Source organism: Pristis pectinata, chromosome 1, assembly GCF_009764475.1.
Source record: "Pristis pectinata isolate sPriPec2 chromosome 1, sPriPec2.1.pri, whole genome shotgun sequence".
Taxonomy (NCBI): domain Eukaryota; kingdom Metazoa; phylum Chordata; class Chondrichthyes; order Rhinopristiformes; family Pristidae; genus Pristis; species Pristis pectinata.
Window position 1 is genome coordinate 138,915,375 of NC_067405.1, and position 20,646 is coordinate 138,936,020.

Below are 20,646 nucleotides of genomic sequence, written 5' to 3' on the forward strand. Positions count from 1 at the left end.
AAAGATTTTTTTGAAAAACAAGGATAAACAGGATATTCAGCCTGGTAAGTTTTATGCTGATGTTTATGTTCCATGTGAACCCCCTTCCACCTTACTTTATTTAATGTGTACTTGCAGTCCTCTCTCACATACTAATCTAGCTCTCCTTAGAGCCATCTTTTCTACTCGGGTCAACCACTCCATGTGGTAACAAGTTCTACTAGCTGCAACTGAGGGGGAAAACAAGAGGAAGTGCACAAACATTTAGAAGTGGCATCTTTATGGATGAAGATATTTTGGCAAATACAGGCTACGCAAGCCCCCACACTTGATAAGCACACATACCAATTCCACAAAAGCATAGTGGCACCATAACACATTAAGATGGAAAATGCAGTTCAAATTCAAAACTGGAACCCCAAATCTAAACACAGAAAACTACAAAAGGTACAAGGAATGAGCCATTATAGTTTGGGACCAACGAAAGACAATGGTGGATAGATAATGGCTAACATTATTAATGAATGCCGAAACTGCAAGTGAAACACTCCTTTCTGGAGCAAAAACACAAGAGACCCAACCATGATTAAATAAAGAAAATAAAAAGGATAGCATGAGATCCAACAGGGGGCAGACAAAGTTGCTTGCCTTAGGATTGGGAGCAATTTAGAATTCAGCAAAAAAAAATGGACCAAGGGATTGAATAAAGCAAAACAAAAGAGTAAACTTGCAAGGAACAAAAGCTGACTGTAAGAGGTTTACATAAAAAGGGAATTATTGAAAAAGATAGTATTTTAGTCAGAAATGGGGAAAATTATAATGAAGAAATGGCAGAGTAATTAAACTTGGTCTTCACAGAACAAATAATTTCCCAAAAATGCTAGAGGACCAAGAGTCAAATGAACAGGAATTAAAGGAAATTAGCAAAAAAAACGGACTGGAAGTTACCAAATCCAAGGACTGATAATCAGCATGCCAGAGTATTACAAAACTTAATCACGGCCATCTTCCAATATTTTGAATAGATTATAAACAGCTCCTATAGATTGGAGGGTGGCAAATGTAACCCCCTAAACACTAAAAAAAATAAGAGAAAATAAGGAATTACAAACTGACTAGCCCAATAATATCAAGAGAAAATGCTAGTGCCTATTATAAAGGTCATGATAATGGGGCACTTAGAAAACATCAGGAGAATTGGACAACGTAGGCATGGATTTAGGAAAGGGGAAAAAAAATCAAGTAAATCAGGACTGAAACTTACATGAATTTTCCTTGAGGATGTAATTAGTAAGAAGGATGTAGAGATCTATAAAAATTGAGGGTCAATGGGCACATGACAAATTTCCTTGGCCTTCTGAGGAAGTAGAGGCACTGGTGTGCTACCTTGGCCATAGCATCTACATAGTTGTGTCATCAGCAAACTTAGAAATGTATATTTGATTCCTTCATCTATATCATTGTGAATAGCTGGGGCCCAAGCACTGAGCCCTGCAGCACCCTATTAGTTTGCTTGCTACCCTGAAAAAGACCCATTATTCCTATAATTCTGTCAACCAATTTTTAATCTATGCCAACATATTACCCCTAAACCTGTGTGTTAATTTGCATACTAACCTCTTGTGGGACTATTTAAAATGCCTTCTGAAATCCAAATACAGCCCATTGACCCTCACCACTTTTTATAGATCACCATAGAAAGCATCCCATCCAGATGCATCACAGCTTGGTATGACAACTGCTCTGCTCAAGCATGCAAATTGCAGAGTTGAGAACACAGCCCAGTCCATCGCATAAACCTGCCTCCACTCCATGGACTCTGGCTACACTTCCCACTGCCTTGGGAAAGCAGCTAACATAATAAAAGACCCCTCCCACCCTGGTCGTTCTCTCTCTTCTCCATCCCATCAGGTGGAAGATACAAAAGCCTGAAAACTCATACCACCAGGCTCCAGGACAGCTTCTATCTCACTATTATAAGACTCTTGAACAATGATGAACTCTTGATCCCACTGTTTACCTCATCATGGTCCTTACATTTGTTAACCGGCACAGCACTTTCTCTGTAACAAACACTATATTCTGCATTCTGTTATTGCTTTTCCTTTTGTACTCTCTCGATGTACTGATGTGGTGAAGTGATCTGTATGGATTGCGTGCAAAACAAAGCTTTTCACTGCATCTCAGTACATGACAATAATAATCCAATTACCAAAATGTGTTGAGGACACCAAGTGGCTTCAAGGGAATTTAAATAAACTGAGCAAGTTGGCAAATACATAGCAGATATAGTATAATATTGATAAATGTGCTATTCACTTTAGTCAGAAAAAACAAAGGCATAACATTTAAATGATTGATTGGGAAATGTTGATGTACTGAGGGATTTGGGTATCCTTGTATGCCAGTCAAGGAAAGCAAAACCTCCAGGTGCCACAAGGAATTAAGACATCAGTGGTCATTGGCTTTCATTGCAAGAGGTTAAGCACAGCATCATGGACATCTTATTACAATTATAATGGGTCTTGGTGATGTCATATTTGGAGTATTGAATGCAGCTTTGGTTTTCATACCCAAGGACATGCTTGCCATGAGATAGTGCAACAAAGCTGATAGAACTGTCATGTGGAGAGACTGGGTCAATTAGATGTATTCACTAGAGTTTAAGGGATCTTATTACTATGTACAAATTCTGACAGGGTTGGACAGGCTGGGTGCAGAGAAAGGTTTTCCCAGTTGAGGGGCCTAGAAGCAAGGGTCACAGTCTCATGCAGGGCTGAGACCTTTAGGACTGAAGAGAAATTTCTTCACTCAATCTATGGAATCACATCACTGAATACAAGTAAAAGACAGATTTCAAGACACAAAAGGTGTTAAAGGGTACTGGAAAAGCTGGAATATGGCCATGGGGGGATCAAGCATGATCATAATGAATGGCAGGGCAGGTTGAAGAGGTCAAATGCCTTACTCCTGCTTTTTTTCTTTATATTCCTATGCCATTTGTTCCATCAGTAACTATGGGTTTGTGTCCAGAAAAACATGTGATCAACATTAACAAGTATATTAGAGATTGCCAGCAGAATTCTGCATTGGAGAACTTAACATATCCCTGCACAAAACATTTTAATCAGGAAAGCTTTTGCAACAGCACACTCAAAACTGGTAAATGAAGTGAACCAGATTTATAATGCTTTATCTATTCCATATAAACATCAACTCAATATTAAGTATATAGAACAAGCACTATTGGGTTTTTATTTACTTCTTCCACAGCCTGTAAACATTGCTGGCAAGTCCAGCATTTATTATCCATTCTAAATGCTTCCTGAACCAAGGGGCTTGCTGTCCCTTTACAAAGGTCAGCTTGGAAGCACACAGAAGCCAGACCAAGGATGGCAGATTTCCTTCCCTGAAGATAAGTTTTTAAAACTGCAAGCTGGTTGTTTCAAAATTATAGATACTGTTTTTCCCTAAGATTCCATAAAACCATAAGATATAGGAGCAGAATTAGGCCATTTGGCCCATTAGGTCTGCTCCACCTGGCTGATTTTTCCACCCCATTATCCCACCTTCTCCCCATAACCCTTAACCCCCTTACCAATCAAGAACCTATTAATTCCTACCTTAAATACACCCAATGACTTGGCATCCACAGCCCTCTGCTGCAACAAATTCCACAGATTCACCACCCTCTGGCTGAAGAAATTCCTCCTCATCCCAGTTTTAAAGGGACGTCCCTTTATTCTGAGGCTGTGCCCTCAGATCTTGGACCCCTACTAATGGAAACATCCTCTCCACGTCCACTATCTTGGCATCACTATTCCAGATTCAGTGAACACACCCTTTGAGTAGTAGTACCATGTTTGGTGTCCTGGAAGACACATGGTGCATGTAGAAGCCATGAAAATCATTAAGATATTGAGCAAGGATTTTTTTTAAGAAACAGCATGTGCATAGTGTGGGAGGCCTGCGGAAAAGAGAAACCTTCAATTTGTTCACATTTAACGAGTTACCCTTGAACAGTTTCCTTTCCCAACTGCAAACAATATAACCTAATCAACCTGCAGTGGCACAGCAGAATCACCCATAGTCTTCAGGACATTGTAGCAAGGGAAATAATTGAAGAATGGCATGGAGAAGTGATCTCATCTTACAGTCATACATACTAACCATGAGTTATATATTCATTGAAAATTCTCTCCTTCACTAACAATGGAAGCTAACCAGGTTAATCAGTCATATCATAATTACATACAGCAGGCCCTGTAACACACCTATCAACGGAAACTATAATTACAGCATATTCCTAACTATAGTTTCTTAAATAAAAATTTTTTTTAGAGGTTAGTCATTGGATAAAGTCAGCAAAATAATACTTTGTTTCAAGATTTCACAGGAGATGAGATTGAATCTTTGTTTTCTGAAGGATATTCACATTAGGCCAATGTTTACAGATGGACTACACTGATTAAAAGGGAGTACACATTTCCTTACTTGCATCAATGAAAAGCTAAGAGCTTCTGTTCTTATAAAGATCAATCACCTCCCATTAGATTAAAACAGTCTTTTAAAAGGCAGCACATTATATATTATTTAGAAAGATCTACTGGACTAAAGAGCCTCCTACAAATTTTCTAACAAATCAGAAGGCCTTTTGTCAAATGAGTTGGAGAAGCAAGAAATTATCACCATTTTGGAATAGTGTTTCCACAGAGCAGCATCACATTGCCATTCTTTTCTGATGGGGAGAAATGGTGCTTGATGTCTGTACTTAGCAGTGAGTACAATATAGTGCTATATTAGTCACGTGGCACCTTGTGCCAGGAATGAGGACACCAAGCTGACTCATTGTGGTTTATGAATCGCAGATACAGATTAGAACCACAGCACAATGCTAAGCATCTCTTAAATAGCTCATCTCCGTAAAGAACACCGAGATGCCCAAGTGCCAAATATAGAATAAAAGTGGTTTTATTCTGCAATTTAACCAATATTCAATTTGCAGAGCACATGTACAATGACGATAAATGTCAGTGTGAAGAATTTTTACCATGGGAAAAGGATGAGCTTGTAACAAACAGCAGCAGACTAAATACATTTTCCGAGGACATCAAAACTGGCAGTACGTCCAAATAATGAGGAAATTATAGGCTGCAAGAAGGTACAGATTAAGTGGATACAAAACTGGGGAATAGATGGTTAATGCCAAATTCTGAATGTCTCAGTGCCATCCTGAATGCTCCTCCTCCATTTTAATCATTGGTCGGGGATTCTCACAAATCAATTGGGATGCTAAGTTTTTCCTAACAGTATCCTTGAACAGTCTACTGTCCACTTAGGAATCTCTTGCCATGCGAGGTAGTGCATTTTGGAAGTGCAATCAAGGCAAAGGAATCCACAATAAACAGTAGGATACCAAGAAATGTGGAGGAACAGAAGCTTCAGAGTGCATGCCCACCGATCATATTCCTGCTACCTAACAGGATCTATGTGTTGTACAGAAAACTTGTTTTAAATTGTCAAGGCACCGAGTTCAAGAACAGGGAAATTCTAGAACTATATAATATGGGGCCCCAGAGCATTTTTTAAACATACTGGTCACACTACAGGGAGGATGCGTGCAGAAGAGAATGTTGCCAGGCATGCAGAATTATTACAAGGAGAGACTGACTTGGAGATTAAAGATTTAATTGACATGCATAAATTTTGAGGCCTAAACAGGGCAAGCAAGGAAGACCTATTTTCGTCAGCAGAGGTCAATCACTAAGGAATGTAGATTTAAGATTTTGAAGTTCTGATAAATTCAAGTTCATTAGAAAGTTGAGGTTAACATGCACCCTATGAAAACAGTTCTACAAATTCAATTCTTCATTTTCAAACACACACACACACACAAAGTCAAAGGACTTCTCCACAATTAGAAATTCTAATGTTGCACAGAGACATTATACCAAAGTTTAAGGAAGCTCTGACAATTGTTAAAGCTCACCCCTTTATCTAGAGCTTTTCACAATCTCAGGACTACTAAAAGCACTGATTGGCAGTGGTCATTATAACGCAGCAACTAATTTCCTATGTACCAGAAGATACCAGGGCAGATAAAATTTCTTACAAAAAAAAAGTATTGTTGATCAGTGAACAAATAGAGGGAGAACTCATATCATATGTAGGATCCTTTACTGAAAGGGAAGCAAGGGCCTCAACTCGACCAAATGCTATCCTGACATTATAGGACCCTTTAGTTCTGCACTCCAGAAAGAATGCACAAAGTAATACCAGCCACTATCCATGGCCAACCCTTATGATTCCATCACTTGGGAGGCACTGAGAAACATCTTCCACAAATTCAGCTGTCCACAAAAATTCTCCACCTTCCATACTATCCATAGTATTAATCAAAAATCTACAACAGAATCATACTCAGTGAAGATTGCCATCAAACAAGGCTGTGTCATTGTCCCACTTTATTTAATCTTTCACACTAAAACATGGCACCGCATTTCCAAACTTCCTTTGGAAGTGGAGCTAATGGGAAGTTTTAACCCTTGAAGATTGCACTCCAGAACCAAGGTCACCGAAACCTCATTGATCTGCAACATGCTGAGGCAAATCTCCAAGCCATTTTTGATGTATTTACTAAAGGAGACTACAGAAGGCCTTACATTCAACATCTACAACACAAAGATCCTCTACGTACATGCTCCTGCTTCTCCACACTACCCTCTGACAGTAATAATTCATAGGGACCACCTCTTTAAATAAGTTATCTTTATTAGTCACATGTACATTGAAACACAGTGAAATGCATCTTTTGCATAGTGTTCTGGGGGCAGCCCACAAGTGTCGTCACGCTTCCGGCGCCAACATAGCATGCCCACAACTTCCTAACCTGTATGTCTTTGGAATGTGGGAGGAAACTGGAGCACCCAGAGGAAACCCACGCAGACACAGGGAGAACATACAAACTCCTTACAGATAGTGGCCGGAATTGAACCGGGGGCGCTGGCGCTGTAAAGCATTATGCTAACCGCTACACTACTGTGCCTGCCTAGGAAGGCAGATGAAATGCACCAGCACTGCCTTTGGTCAATTGAGGAAAAGGGTGTTTGAAGATCAAGACCTCAGAACATGTGTTATTTGCAGAGTGATGCAATGGCAAAGCCAGAAAGCATGATGTTATAATCAGCAAAGTCGAGTAAGGAAGATTGGGACGAGAATCATTACCCAGCTCCTCAGATGTGTCATAGACATAGAAACAGAAAAACTACAGCACAATTCAGGCCCTTTGGCCCACAAAGCTGTGCCGATCATGTCCCTACCCTAGAAATTACTAGGCTTACCCATAGCCCTCTATGTTACTCAGCTCCATGTACCTATCTAACAGTCTCTTGAAAGACCCTATCATATCTGCCTCCACCACCATTTCCAGCAGCCCATTCCACACACTCACCACTCCGAGTAAAAAACTTACCCCTGACGTCTCCTCTATACCTACTCCCCAGCACCTTAAACCTATGTCCTCTTGTGGCCAGCAATTCAGCCCTGGGGAAAAGCCTCTGACTATCTACCCTGTCAATATCTCTCATCATCATATACACCTCTATCAGGTCCCCCCTCATCCTCCAAGGAGAAGAGGCAGAGTTCCCTCAACCTGCTTTCATAAGGCATGCTCCGCATTCCAGGCAGCATCCTTGTAAATCTCCTCTGCACCCTCTCTATGGCTTCCACATCTTTCCTGTAGTGAGGCGACCAGAACTGAGCACAATACTCCAAGTGGGGTCTGACCAGGGACCTTATATAGCTGCAACAATACCTCTTGGCTCCTAAATTCAATTCCCCGATTGAAGGACAATACACCATGTGCCTTCTTAACCAGAGTCAACCTGCACAGCCGCTTTGAGCGTCCTATGGACTCGGATCCCAAGATCCCTCTGATCCTTCACACATCCTCTACCATTGATGCTATATTCCACCAACATATCTGACCTCCCAAAATGAACCACTTCACACTTATCTGGGTTGAACTGCATCTGCCACTTCTTAGCCCAACTCTGCAACCTATGTCCCTCTGTAACCTCTGACAGCCCTCCAAACTATCCACAACACCCCCAACCATCGTGTCATCTGCAAACTTAGTAACCCACCCCTCCACTTCCTCATCCAGGTCATTTATATAAAAAAAAAATCAAAGAGCAAGGGTCCCAGTACAGATCCCCAAGGTACACCACTGGTCACTGACCTCCACTCAGAATACGACCCTTCAACAACCACTCTTTGCCTTCTGTGGGCCAGCCAGTTCTGGATCCATACCGCAATGTCCCCTCGGATCCCATGTCTCTTCACCTTCTCCATAAGCCTCGCATGGGATACCTTATCAAACACCTTGCTGAAATCCATATACACTACATCTACGGCTCTCCCTTCATCAATGTGCTTAGTCACATCCTCAAAAATTCAATCAGGCTTGTAAGACAGGACCTGCCCTTGACAAAGCGATGCTGACTATTCCTAACCATATTGCAGGAAAGTCTGGGGGGGAGAGATGCCCATTTGCCAAGGTTTATCCTGAACAGCCACAGTGCTTTGTTTTAAGGTTGTAAATGATAACTGATGACATACCACAAAGTAACAGGATTATGATCTATGGAAGTATTGACTTCAATGTTTTGTATTACATTACTTTGAATTTTGTTTTTATAATGTGTTCATATTAATGTGTTCAACTTTTTTCGTTTTACTTTATTCATAAAGTGAAAAGGAACTTGGTAAAGATAGTATGTGCATTGGTTAAGTGGGCAACAATGACACATGACATCTGAAGATATGAACAACTTGCTTTTCTTTTGTCATTTAGCAATGCATCTGGAACTTTTGATAGACTAAATGTTTAAGGCTTTATTCCAGTAATATGAAAACTCAAATGAACAGAAATTCCCAGATAGCCAAGCATATAAAAATAACGGTAGTGATCTTGTAGCACACAATCTATGCAGCAGTGGGAATATAATCCCGGAGTACATGGATTTGCATACATCAGGGATTTAGATGTTTACAGTGACCTCACTTGCATCCCTCATGAAATCATCCAAACCTCTGAAGTGCGCTAATGTGCAACAGTCAACATCTTTTTGTGGAATGCAAGCTGCTTTATACTTAAATTTCTATTAAACAGGAGCCACTGACTACTTAAAAGCAATTTGTCTGAAGTTCACATGTAACATAATAGACTATTGTTTAAAATGGATTCTTTCCATTCAAAATAATTGAGCAGATTGAAGATATTGGTGTCTGCTACTTTACAGAATATAGGTATATTTAGTTTCAGTTAAAGGACCTCAAATTAATTTAAAATTGGCTAAATTATTTAATTCAGGCTAGGTTTAATTGTTTCATTGTCATTTACCAGAAGAGGACACTCATGTCAATTAAGTATTAATGACTCTTTTCTTCAATTTAAGCAATTTACTTTAAAGGTGTTCACCATATACCAGGCACTGAGTTTCTCACGTTTTGCAAAATTAAAAAAGCTTTAAAATTCCTGTACAACTTGCTGGACTAGTTCCAACCAGGAGACAAGGGTTGCATTAAGCAAATAGTAATCACACCCACAACTTCCTCATTCTCTTGATACTAAAATAAGAGAAGCATGAAAGTATTAAAATGTATCACCATCATGAAGTATTCTAACAACTGCAGTTCCTGTGATATTAATCTAACAGCTTCTACAAATGCATCATGCCACTATGACACAACTACCTGTTACCTTTAGAGCAACTCTACCTTTAGAAATGGCTGAACCATCAACACACAAACCTGGTTAGACAGTGAAAGCTTGTTGGCAAATAAGTATAACGGACCCATATTTGCATAATTCCACAACGTTTCTTAGAAACATCCCAATGTTCTTCATATACATAATCCTCTTGCACAGTGAAGCTTACTCGTTAACTTGTTTTTGGTGTTAGTGATGAATTTGCATGCAATTCATTATCTTTGGGACTTTAGAAACTAGTTAACGCAGGGGAACAGAGAGAAAGGACCATGTAATTACTATACATGGTATAGTAATCCCAGGTGAGCTACTGCTGATCTCATGGTCAACTGTGTACAACAGTGGTGCACATTAGCAATGACATTTTGAGCAACTATTCCACTTCTCCCGGTCAATATGCTACTTGCACAGTCCCCTTTGTAAAGTTAGGACAATAAATGCTGACTATCCTTAATAAGAATGGTGATGTGGCTTGTGGCCAATTTATAAAACACACAATGTGTACTTGTGGCACATCTTAGTTTAACAGACACCAACTTTGTTTTTACAGTTGAATTCAGTTCCTCAAACTGCCAAATTTACTCCAAGCCTATTACCACTAAAATAGTCATTTTCTTTAATCTTCAAATTCAAAATGGTATTACATACTAACCCAAGTCTCATTCTGATAAAATGATGGAACAGAAGTCTGGGCCCCAGAAATCCCTGCATTTACAGCAAATGGTCCGAACAGACTGATACATAAAGAAGTCCATTGAAAAAGTTCTTTCGCAGCCTTGGAATGTCCCAAAGCACAATATGGTCAAAGTACTTCACATCCTCCATAAACAAATTCTGCTTGTATCTAATTTCACAAGCCCCCATACAGTTTAGTCACAATATTAAAATTATTCACTTTCAAATGCCTCTGACTTAACCCTTTCCCATCTCTAACATCCATGCAACACACCACATGCTTAATTCTGGTCCCTTGCATCTACTTAAATTTAATTGTCCCAATGCTGTCAGCAATGGTTTCGGCTGCCTAGATATTCAGCCACAATTCCCTTCCTAAACCTCTCTTATGGTACAACCTTTTGAACTTCGAAGCTTTTGGTTCTAATTGTCTTCTTATATAGCTTGGTTCAAAATGTTTCCCGAGCACTAGCATGTGATACAGGTTGACATTTTTGGACATGAAGACTCCTGTTGAAAGTATCCTGACCGGTTGCATCATGGTCTGGTACAGCAATTCGAATGTGCAGAAATGTAAGAAGCTGCAAAGAGTAGTGGACTCTGCCCAATACATAATGGACACATCCCTCCCCATCATTGGTAGTATCTAGAGATGCTGTCTTAAGGCAGTAACATCCAAAGACCCAAAACCTCAACTGTATTTTTTCCCCTCCTTGGATGCTGCCTGACCTGCTGAGTTCCTCCAGCACTTCTTGCGTATTGCTCCAGATTCCTGCATTCACAGAATTGTGTCTGTTTTGCTACTCCACTACAAAGTCTCTTCCAGGGATGCCTACCCTGAAGAAGTTTTCCTCCTCTCTTTGACGGGAGTTCTGAGAGACCCTCTCTCATTGCTCCCCTTCTGTGATCTCTGCTGCTCTCCAACCACATGCTGACCCAGACTCACTTCCACAGCCACATGGCCTTCCTGGGCACTTGCCTCCCCCCTCCTAATTCTGGTTTCTACCCTCTTCCTTTCCAGTCCTGATGAAGGCCCTTGGCCCAAAATGTCAAGTGTTTTTTTCCCTCCATGAACACTGCCTGACCTGCTGAGTTCCTCCAGCACTGTGTATTGCTCCACATTCCAGCATCTGCAGAATATTTTGTACCCAAAGATCCCCACCATCCAGGCCATGCCATCTTCTCGCAGCTACCATCAGGCAGGAGGTACAGAAGCCTGAAGCCCCACACCACCAGGTTTAGGGATAGCTACTTCCCTTCAATCATTTGGTTCTTGAACCAACCAGCAAAACCCTAATCACCACAGTTTAGCAATACTATGGCCATTTTGATTGCTTTGCACTGAAATGGACTTATTTTTTTGTTCTAATTGTGTTCTTTCTTGTAAAAATTGTGCACAATTTATGTTTAATTGATGTCTTTCTTGTGAATGTTGCTTATCTGATGCTATATGCCTGTCATGCTGCTGCAAGTAAGTTTTTCATTGCACATGTCCTTTTTGTAAATTGCACTTGTCCTCTAGGCACTTTGGAAGTTTCTTCTCTAGAAAGCACTTACCAGGCTAAAATTTACAACCAAAGTGACTGTTCCAAGCAGACTACAGGTCAATGACTTTTCAGAGCTTCAACTTTACCATCCTTGCTGACTGTGGATTTCTAGCATTGTTTTTATTTCAAACTTCCAGCGCAGGATTTTCTTTTTGCAACTCATTGTTATGGGCTCAATAGTCCTCAAGAGTCTTTGCAGATAACCTCTTAATTCAGTCTCAACTACCCACTTACCTAAGAATGGTTTGCTTCACTAAAGAAAATTCACAATTGAAGCAAGTGCTTTTCAATGCAAAATGGCCAATAAAGTTGAACATCTTAACAGAAGTATACTGGTCACTAAGATTTACATTTCAAATGGCAGTTTTCACAGCTCTGGGCCATTCATTAATTCATTGGGTTGGAAGTGCGTTTTTAGAATGTAGTCACTGTTACCTAGTGAATGTGAAAAACAATTTCCCCAAAACACCAGCCTAGTGTGATAATGATCAGATATTCTGGTATCAAGATATTGGCAAGGCACAAAAGATGCAAAACAAAACTGTCAGGTGGGTTGCAGTTTGTGATACAAGTTTTAATTGTGCCAAGTGACTCAGCACTGAGTAGCAAATCATTAATCAAAATAATTACTTTTAATTATCAGCCTTTCCTGACATTTAAAATATTTCTAATTACAAGAGCTCTGCATGATCTCCCAAAGATACAAATGCACTGACAGGATTAGCTTGCCAAGACACCTGTAAACTTTCAGTCAATTCACTTCCCTGAAGTCAAATTTGAACGAATGGCACTATTCTATTCAGTTTGTCTCATCACTCCTGTAATCAAATACACAACCTAAGCAGTGCCACATTTTCATTGATGCCAACATTTGGGCATGATGTTAATAATTGCCTGCTCTTTAGGTACGTTGTTACCCACAGTTAAATTTGGCTTCATTTCCCATCATGCTTAGCTGTGGTATGTGGCTACAAAACATCCATCACAAATTCCTGTGTCTGAGCAAGTTCCACGCCCGACATGATGTTGAGCTCTTCTTCTGCCACCTCTGCACCCATTTCTTTGGCAAGGAATCCCCTCCCCACCACTGATGACCCATTCTCATCGAGCACACCCCTTCCACTTGGATTTCCCCTTCTGGCCTTTTACCCTTTCCTGATCTTTTCATTTCCAATTGATTATGTGACATTGACCACCTCGACTTCTCCACTCTCCTCACCGCTTCCGAATGTGCAGCACTCCACACTTCAGACCAATCCTGACCTAGTCAGGACAAGGGGAGTGCTGTTGTAGTCTTGTGCACTGACCTCTACCTTGGAGGCCAGGCGCCAGCTTTCTTGCACCTTGTACTTACCAACCACCAAACCACCATCTTCCAGACCATTGCAAATCTCATCAAATCAGGAGATCTCACCTCCACAGCCTCCAGCCTCAGTACCCCAAACTCACACTGTCTGCTTCTATTTCTTACCCAAAATCCATAAACAGGACTGCCCCAGCAGGCCTGTTCCTGCCCCACTGAACTCATTCCTTCAGCACACCTCTCATGCCCTCCACCATTTTGATAATTCCACGATTCCAACCAGCTCATCTTTATCATGGACATCCAGTCTCTATATACACCTCCACCTGGAAGGTCTTTCTTTCTTGAACAAAGCCTCAAACAGTTCCTCTCCACTAACACTTGTCTGCTTTGCAAAACATGTCCTTACCCTCAAGGATCTCTCTTTTGATTCCTCCCACTTTCTACAGATCAAAGAGGTAACCATGGCACTCACATGGGCCCTAGCTATGCCTAATCTGGCACACCCCCAACTCTTTCTCCAGCAGATCGATGACTACATAGATGCTGCTTCCTGCACTCATGCAGGACTCAATTTCATCACCTTCCACCCTGCCCTCAATTTCACCTGGGCCAGCTCTCATACTTCTCTTCCATTGCAGGACTTCTATCTCCATCTCAGAAGACAGACATGCCATTGACACCTTCTCTAAACCCACCAACTCCCACAGCTACCTCGACTTGAACTCCTCTCATGCTGCCTCCTGTAACATTGCCATCTCCACCACATCTATTCTGAAGATGCATCCTTCTGCAGTTTCTTTTCTCTCATCCTATTGCACTTTTCCTCTAATGAGAAAGGAGCTGTTCTCAGCCACCAAAAAATACTAAACCTTCAACCAATAAAAACATGTGGCCACTCATCTCATTGGTGTATGTGAAATCCTGTCATTTTATCAACAAAAACCATTGCCAGACTTCAAATACATGGAGACAATGTATTTAAAAAGGCATAAATGTAGACAATACTAGTAGACAAAGGCAGCAGATTGGGAGATATTTAGAATATCCGACAGGGTTGACAAGGACATTGGCAGAATTCTTCAAAACAATGTTTTAATTTCCACCCATTTAAATAAGAGATAAAGCCTCTGTTTAATATCTTGTCTATCAGAATGCATTGAAATATCCTGGAGTGTAGCTTGAACCCATATCTCTATTTTTAATGAATTATGTTCAAATACCAACTCAACTTTCAGAGATGTGATTTTAAAGTGCAAGCTGCCCACAACCATTTCAAGTTTTTCCAAGAGTTAGGGGCAGAAGAAAGCCAAGTCAAAACAAAAGGGGAAAAAAGAAAGGAGAGATGATGCAATGTCCAGATGTGGCACTGATTTGAAGTAAACTGTGACTTTAAGGGATGCTCCTTTTCCTTCAGTGAAGCAATAATATAGTAATACTATAAACACATAGATTAATACGTCCATAATTATATCTTAAATCCCCTGTTGGATTAGGGGGATGGATAATCTTAACTTCTTATGGCATAAACTAGTAGAAAACACTTTGGGGTGAGCAAGATTGCATTTGAACACAGGGAATAAGAATGTACTGCATAACTAATCACAAACTTCTGTAATGTTAAAGCCACTGCTTTATAATCTTCACAAAAAGCACTGGAATTGCAGCATGCAATGTGAACAGTGGTAGTAAACCTATAATACCATATAACAAATCAGGGGCTCCACTTTACCCAAGCAGAATTAATGACTGACACCTTTACTACAGATGTACCAAGAAATGATATGCAGATAAATCTCTTTATATACTATAGAATATAAAAACATTAACTGTACATTAACTGTAGATGTTCAATTAAAATCTACGTCTCATGAAGTAGTGTTTATTTTAATGCTGGATTAACTGCTGATCTCATTTAGAATCCTTATGTTGAAGAGCTGCTCAACTATAGCACTATCAGTGCCACAAGCAATTCTGCGTACTTAGAAATGCCAGAAAGATGAAACAACACTTTCCAGTAATCACTTGAGGTATAGCCCACAGAATGGCACTGAAACAGTTAATGGGATTTAACAATAACATTTGTTTTGAAATAGAGGTTGCAAAGCAGAATAGACATCAGAAAACCCACCATAAATTCATGGGATCCAGACATTAAAAAAAATCTAGATGTGGAAGTTAAGAATTCAGTATATAATCCCAATAAAGTCAATTCCCTTAAGCTTGGCTCCATAGAAAAATGCTGCAAACACTGACACAGTAACTGAGAAGGTTTGCTATGACACCAGCTTTCAAGGGACACGATGATAGTTAACAAAATATCACCGGGCCATTAAAAACTCCACAATCGCTATCATCTCCAATCACCAACAATTTATTAAAGTAGTATTTGTAGAACTTTTAAAATGGTGCAATTGTTTCTGAAGTAGCAATAATGACCACTGCACATCATCTAGGACCAATTGAATCCTTCCTCAGACTTGGAGTCTATAATAGGTGGCTTGAATTCATTCCAGTTTTGTTTGGAAACTCCTGTGTGATTTGGTTCTTATAAGAATCAAAAGAAAGCCCATCTCCAGTTAGTTTCCAAGATAAATGTGCTTCTTCTGCAAAAAGCCAGTGTATAGTATTTTCACCTTTTATCTACAGTACTTTAAAAATCAAAAACATATTATGCAAAATGAAAATGTAATGCAAAACCATCACTAGCATGTTTGTCACATCATAAAGTGCATTAAATCTGTCCTACCTTTAACTGGTATTTCCACACTAACCTTTAATAGCAGGAAAGTTAAATTCCACAGTTATTACAAGAACCAACTTTTATTTTGAAAACAAACAAAAGTCACCCTCCCATAAATGAATATTGTATTAAAACTCAAAAGTACTTGGATAAATATATTGAAGTGAATAAAGGGATATGGGGTCAGTGTAAAGTGATGCCAAGGATCATCCATAAACTCTTCAAATGGCTTGAGGGACTGAATGGTTTCTCCTTACATTCTCAAAGTGAGCCAACTCGTTCTCAGTCATTTCAGGGTGGAGCTTTACAATCACAAGCTCAATGCAACAAAACTCAAAACTCAGACTGTGCCAAAGTTTGAACAATATAGACAAACAAGACAATCAACCCTAAATGTTAAAATGCAAAACAGCAAGGAACATGGAGTCAATTGCAGCCAAGAAAATAAACATTAATACTTTACAAGAAATTTTTTGAATCTGGTTCACAAAACCACCCACAACACCTTTGTAATTTTTAAAGTCCACCTAAAGCAAGTTGGTTTGAATATCACCCTTCACCACCCAACCATCCACTCTTCTGTACTTCTATGGTTTTGTGCTTCTATAGGCTTTTTTTAAACATAGAACACAACACAGGAACAGGCCCTTCAGCCCACAATGTCTGTGCCAACCATGATGCCAATCAAAACTAATTCCATCTGCTTGCACATGGTCTATATCCCTCCAATCCCTGCCTGTTCACGGGTTTGTCTAAATGCCTCTTAAACACTGCTATTGTATCTGCTTCCACCACCTCCACTGGCAGTGCATTCCAGGCAAAGTTTTGTGTTGCCTGCAAACTTGCTATTCAGCTCACTTACATTTTCACATAAATCATTTATATATAACAGAAAGCGGTCCCAGCACTGATCCTTGCTGAACACTACTGGTCACGGACTCCCAGTCAAAATAATACCCCTCCACCACTACCCTGTTTTCTATGGCTAAGCCAATCTACCAAGTCTCCATGGATATCACATGCCTTAATCTTCCAGATCAGCCTACCACAAGGGACCCTGTCAAAAACTTTACTAAAGTTCATGTACATAACATCCACTACCCCACCCTCAATCATCATCATCACCTCAAAATTTGTAAGATCTGACCTCCCCTGCACAAAACAGTGCTGATTATATCAAATGAGTCTAAGCTATTGAGAACCCCAAGTCCACACATGGGGAGCACACAAACCCAGGATAAAAGGCTGAAGGGGCACACCACTTCACAAACCAACCACTCACCTGCCCCATCTGTGGGCTTGTTTACAAGGTCACTTCAGAACCCAAGAAATCAGAGTAGAAGCAAATAATCCTCTTTTTTTTTAGGGGCAGTCTCTTGGGATTGAGGGACCAAAAGAAAATACAAGCTACCAGACTCTGGCGGCTGGAAGAGAAACAAAGAAAAAAGGGCACAAAACAGAAGAGATTCAAGAACAAATGGGACTCCTTAAAAACTGATGGGAAACGAATAGAATTGTTTTTCCAGCAGTAAAAAGCATGGCTTGCCAGATAAAGGGAACAGGAAGATTACAATGTCTATGGATGTTTTGTTATTGACTTCCAAAGTGTCCCCCTCAAGTTGAAGACCATGAAGTTAGAGTAAACCATTGGCAAGGAAATTGAGACATAAAAGGAATACTGAGAAACTACTCAAATTGGCAGGAATGCAGAACTAGTAATGCTCTGAAAGGATAAGTCTTAACCATTCACTATTTAGTAACATCAGGCGATAGGATAAAAAGCTACCTGTCCAAATTTGCTAATGACACCCAGATAATGTAAGCAAAAGATTTTCCCTCTCCCTCCTCTGAACCAGGCCAACCCTCAACCCACAGTGGTGGGCCACTTGCAGAAGAGATCCCTATGGTGCCATTGTATAGGCAGTTCTTATACTTAGATTCTGACAATGAAGGAAGAAATAAATATGACCCTGACTTGCAAATATAAGTGGGGAAGTGATGCCATTCCCATGTTTGTTCCCCTTCCAGATGGTAGAGACCACATGTTTGGGAGATGTAGTTGAATACATCTTAACAAGTGCATGCATTTTATAGATGATACAAAAGGTCTGGCGTACCTGTGTTGCAAGGGTTGCCAATCAAATAGATTTTAATCTTGGATGCTTTGAATGTTGCTGAAGCTACATTGACTGAGACAAGTGGAGACTATTCCACTTATGAGTTTGTTCACCACATGTACTACAGCTGTTCAAGCTAGCAGCACACAAGTGCCTTTTATGGGCACTTAGGGATGGGCAGCAATGTCCATCTTTTGTAAAGGAATTTAAAAAGTGAGATCCTCCTCTTTGGAACTCAGTTCAGAATTTTTTTTGAAATGAAGAGCTAAAATTAATGGCGATCCAGAGACTCAGGATCCACATATACAGAATATGTAGTGACCAAGTACAGAAAATACCAATGAAATAGAGAGAGGAATGGAGTAAAAAAGTTTGAAACACTCCCTTGGAAATGCCAATTAACAGAGTGAAATATCAATTACAAATATGAAGCTGACAGATATTTTGGGGAGCAGAATTTGTGTAACTCATTCCATACAAATAGTTCATTATAGGATACTATTAGTTCTCAGTTTTTTTTGAAATCTTGTGTATTAAAGTAGTACAAGATGAGACTTCACTGGTGCAATGAATTACAAAAAGTCTAATCAAATTTCATTCAAGAATTTCTCATTGTCTGTGTACAAGGTTTTTCCATAAAATACTTCAGAAAATACCACACAGCAAAGTTTTATATCAGAGAGTGGGCGGACATAATGAGTTACAGTTGGTTTTCCAACGACAGTCCTGACAAACTATTTAATTATTAAAAACAAGCAATGTTTTAATTACATATGCAGTTTATAAAGTGTATTCGTTTAGCCGTCAAACTACGTTTCGAGAACAACGCTTAAATGTTGCTATTCTTGGTGCAGTTACATGTAGATGTAATAGTTGCCAAAGAACTTCGACACTGTGTGGCTACAACGATATGCAAAGTCACAGGAAATGCTCAACGCTCTCAAACGTCTTTACTCTTATGTGAGACTTCTACAGCTCGGCTCGAACGTACTGGCTGGCAACAGATTCCATACATCACACCTCTCTGCATCAGAGATCACCTCCTTGGCCATCCGTAACTCTTCCCTCCACACCTGCTCAGATGCGCGCCACAGTCCCACTCCTGCGGCAACTCCCTGCCGCCAACGCCCCAGCCTTACCTGCCCATTCTGAGCCAACCCCGGCTTCACGAAGCCGTTCTTCCAGGCTGCAGCCTTGCTCTCCGAGTGCGCTTTCTCCATGAACCCGTTGACGGTGCTGTAAATGTCCCCGTTGGGCGCCAGCTTGCTCTCCATGCCGCCCACCTCTTCAGCCCAGGGAGCTCTACCCACACCCCTGCTCAGCCACAGCCAATCCACCAGACAGGGTCCGGCTCGGCCAAGTCGTCCGGACCCGGTCCGCCCTGTTGCCCCTACCCGGTCCGCCCTGCTGCCCCTCACCCTATTCCCGGCCTACTTTCCTCCTGCGGGTCAGACCCTCGCCGCTACTTGCTATCCAGTGGAAAGAAACCTCTGCCGCTTGACCCACCAGCCCCCTTCTTTTCCCCCCTCCCCACCGCCGAGCGAAGCGTGTGGTATGTGGCCCCCGAACCAGCTGACAGGACCCGGGGAGCGAACGAGAGGCGGAGGGAGGGAGGGACAAACACCGGAAGGACGTCACGTCGCAACCCACCGCCAATGGCAGACGGCGCCGGCGGCCCACGTGACTCCCCCGGTGACGTCGCGAAGGCGAGGCCTGGGCATCCCATCGACTCCGCCTCCGCCTCCGCTTGAGGGCGGCGCTGGCCGTGACCGCGAGTAACCCCGGTGTGTCGGATGACTCACGCTGTAAGGATGCTTAGTTCACTCACACCCCTTTCTCCATCCCATCACACAAATATCTCAGTGCTCAGACCCACCTGCCTGCAGTTCTGGTCCCCATCCTACAGGGAGGGTGTGGTAGGGCTGGAGAGGGTGCAGAGGAGCCTCACCAACCTGTCACCTGGGAAGGAGCAGTTCAGTTACAAGGAGAGACCGGAGAACTTAGAACACTACAGCACAGTGCTGGCCCTTCGGCCCACAATGTTGTGCTGACATTTTATCCTGCTCTAAGATCTATCTAACCCTTCCCTCCCACATAGCCCCCTATTTTTCTATCATTCATGTGTCTAAGAGCCTCTTAAATGTCCCCAACGTATCTGCCCCCACAACCTCTGCAAGCAGCGTGTTCCACGCACCCACCACTCTCTGTGTAAAAAAAAATCCCCCTTGTACCTTCCTTCAATCACCTAAAAATTATGTCTTTTGTGTTAGCCATTGTCACCCTGGGAAAAAGTCTCTGACTGTCCACTCTCACTCCAAAGAGATTTAGATGGGATGTGAGATGGGCCTTCTTCACCCAGAGAGTAGTAATAGCTTGAACAAGCTCCCTCAGAGAGTGGTGGAAGCAGATTCGCTGACAGTGTTTAAGAAGTGTCTAAATAAGCACTTGAATTGCCTCGGCATAGAAGGCTACAGGCCAAGCAATGGGAGGTGGGATTGATACAGAAGGAT

The 20,646-nt window shown here is 41.2% G+C and overlaps 1 protein-coding gene across 1 annotated transcript in view; it reads right to left on the reverse strand.

Annotated features, from left to right (window-relative positions):
* Positions 1 to 19,706, reverse strand: part of sptlc2a (serine palmitoyltransferase, long chain base subunit 2a) — a 130,846-nt gene extending 111,140 nt beyond the window's left edge. The window contains exon 1 of the mRNA XM_052012930.1: positions 19,276 to 19,706. Within this exon, the coding sequence (XP_051868890.1) occupies positions 19,276 to 19,410 (135 nt within the window). The 5' untranslated portion in view covers positions 19,411 to 19,706. The remainder of the gene's footprint in view (positions 1 to 19,275) is intronic.
* Positions 19,707 to 20,646: the final 940 nt, after the last annotated feature.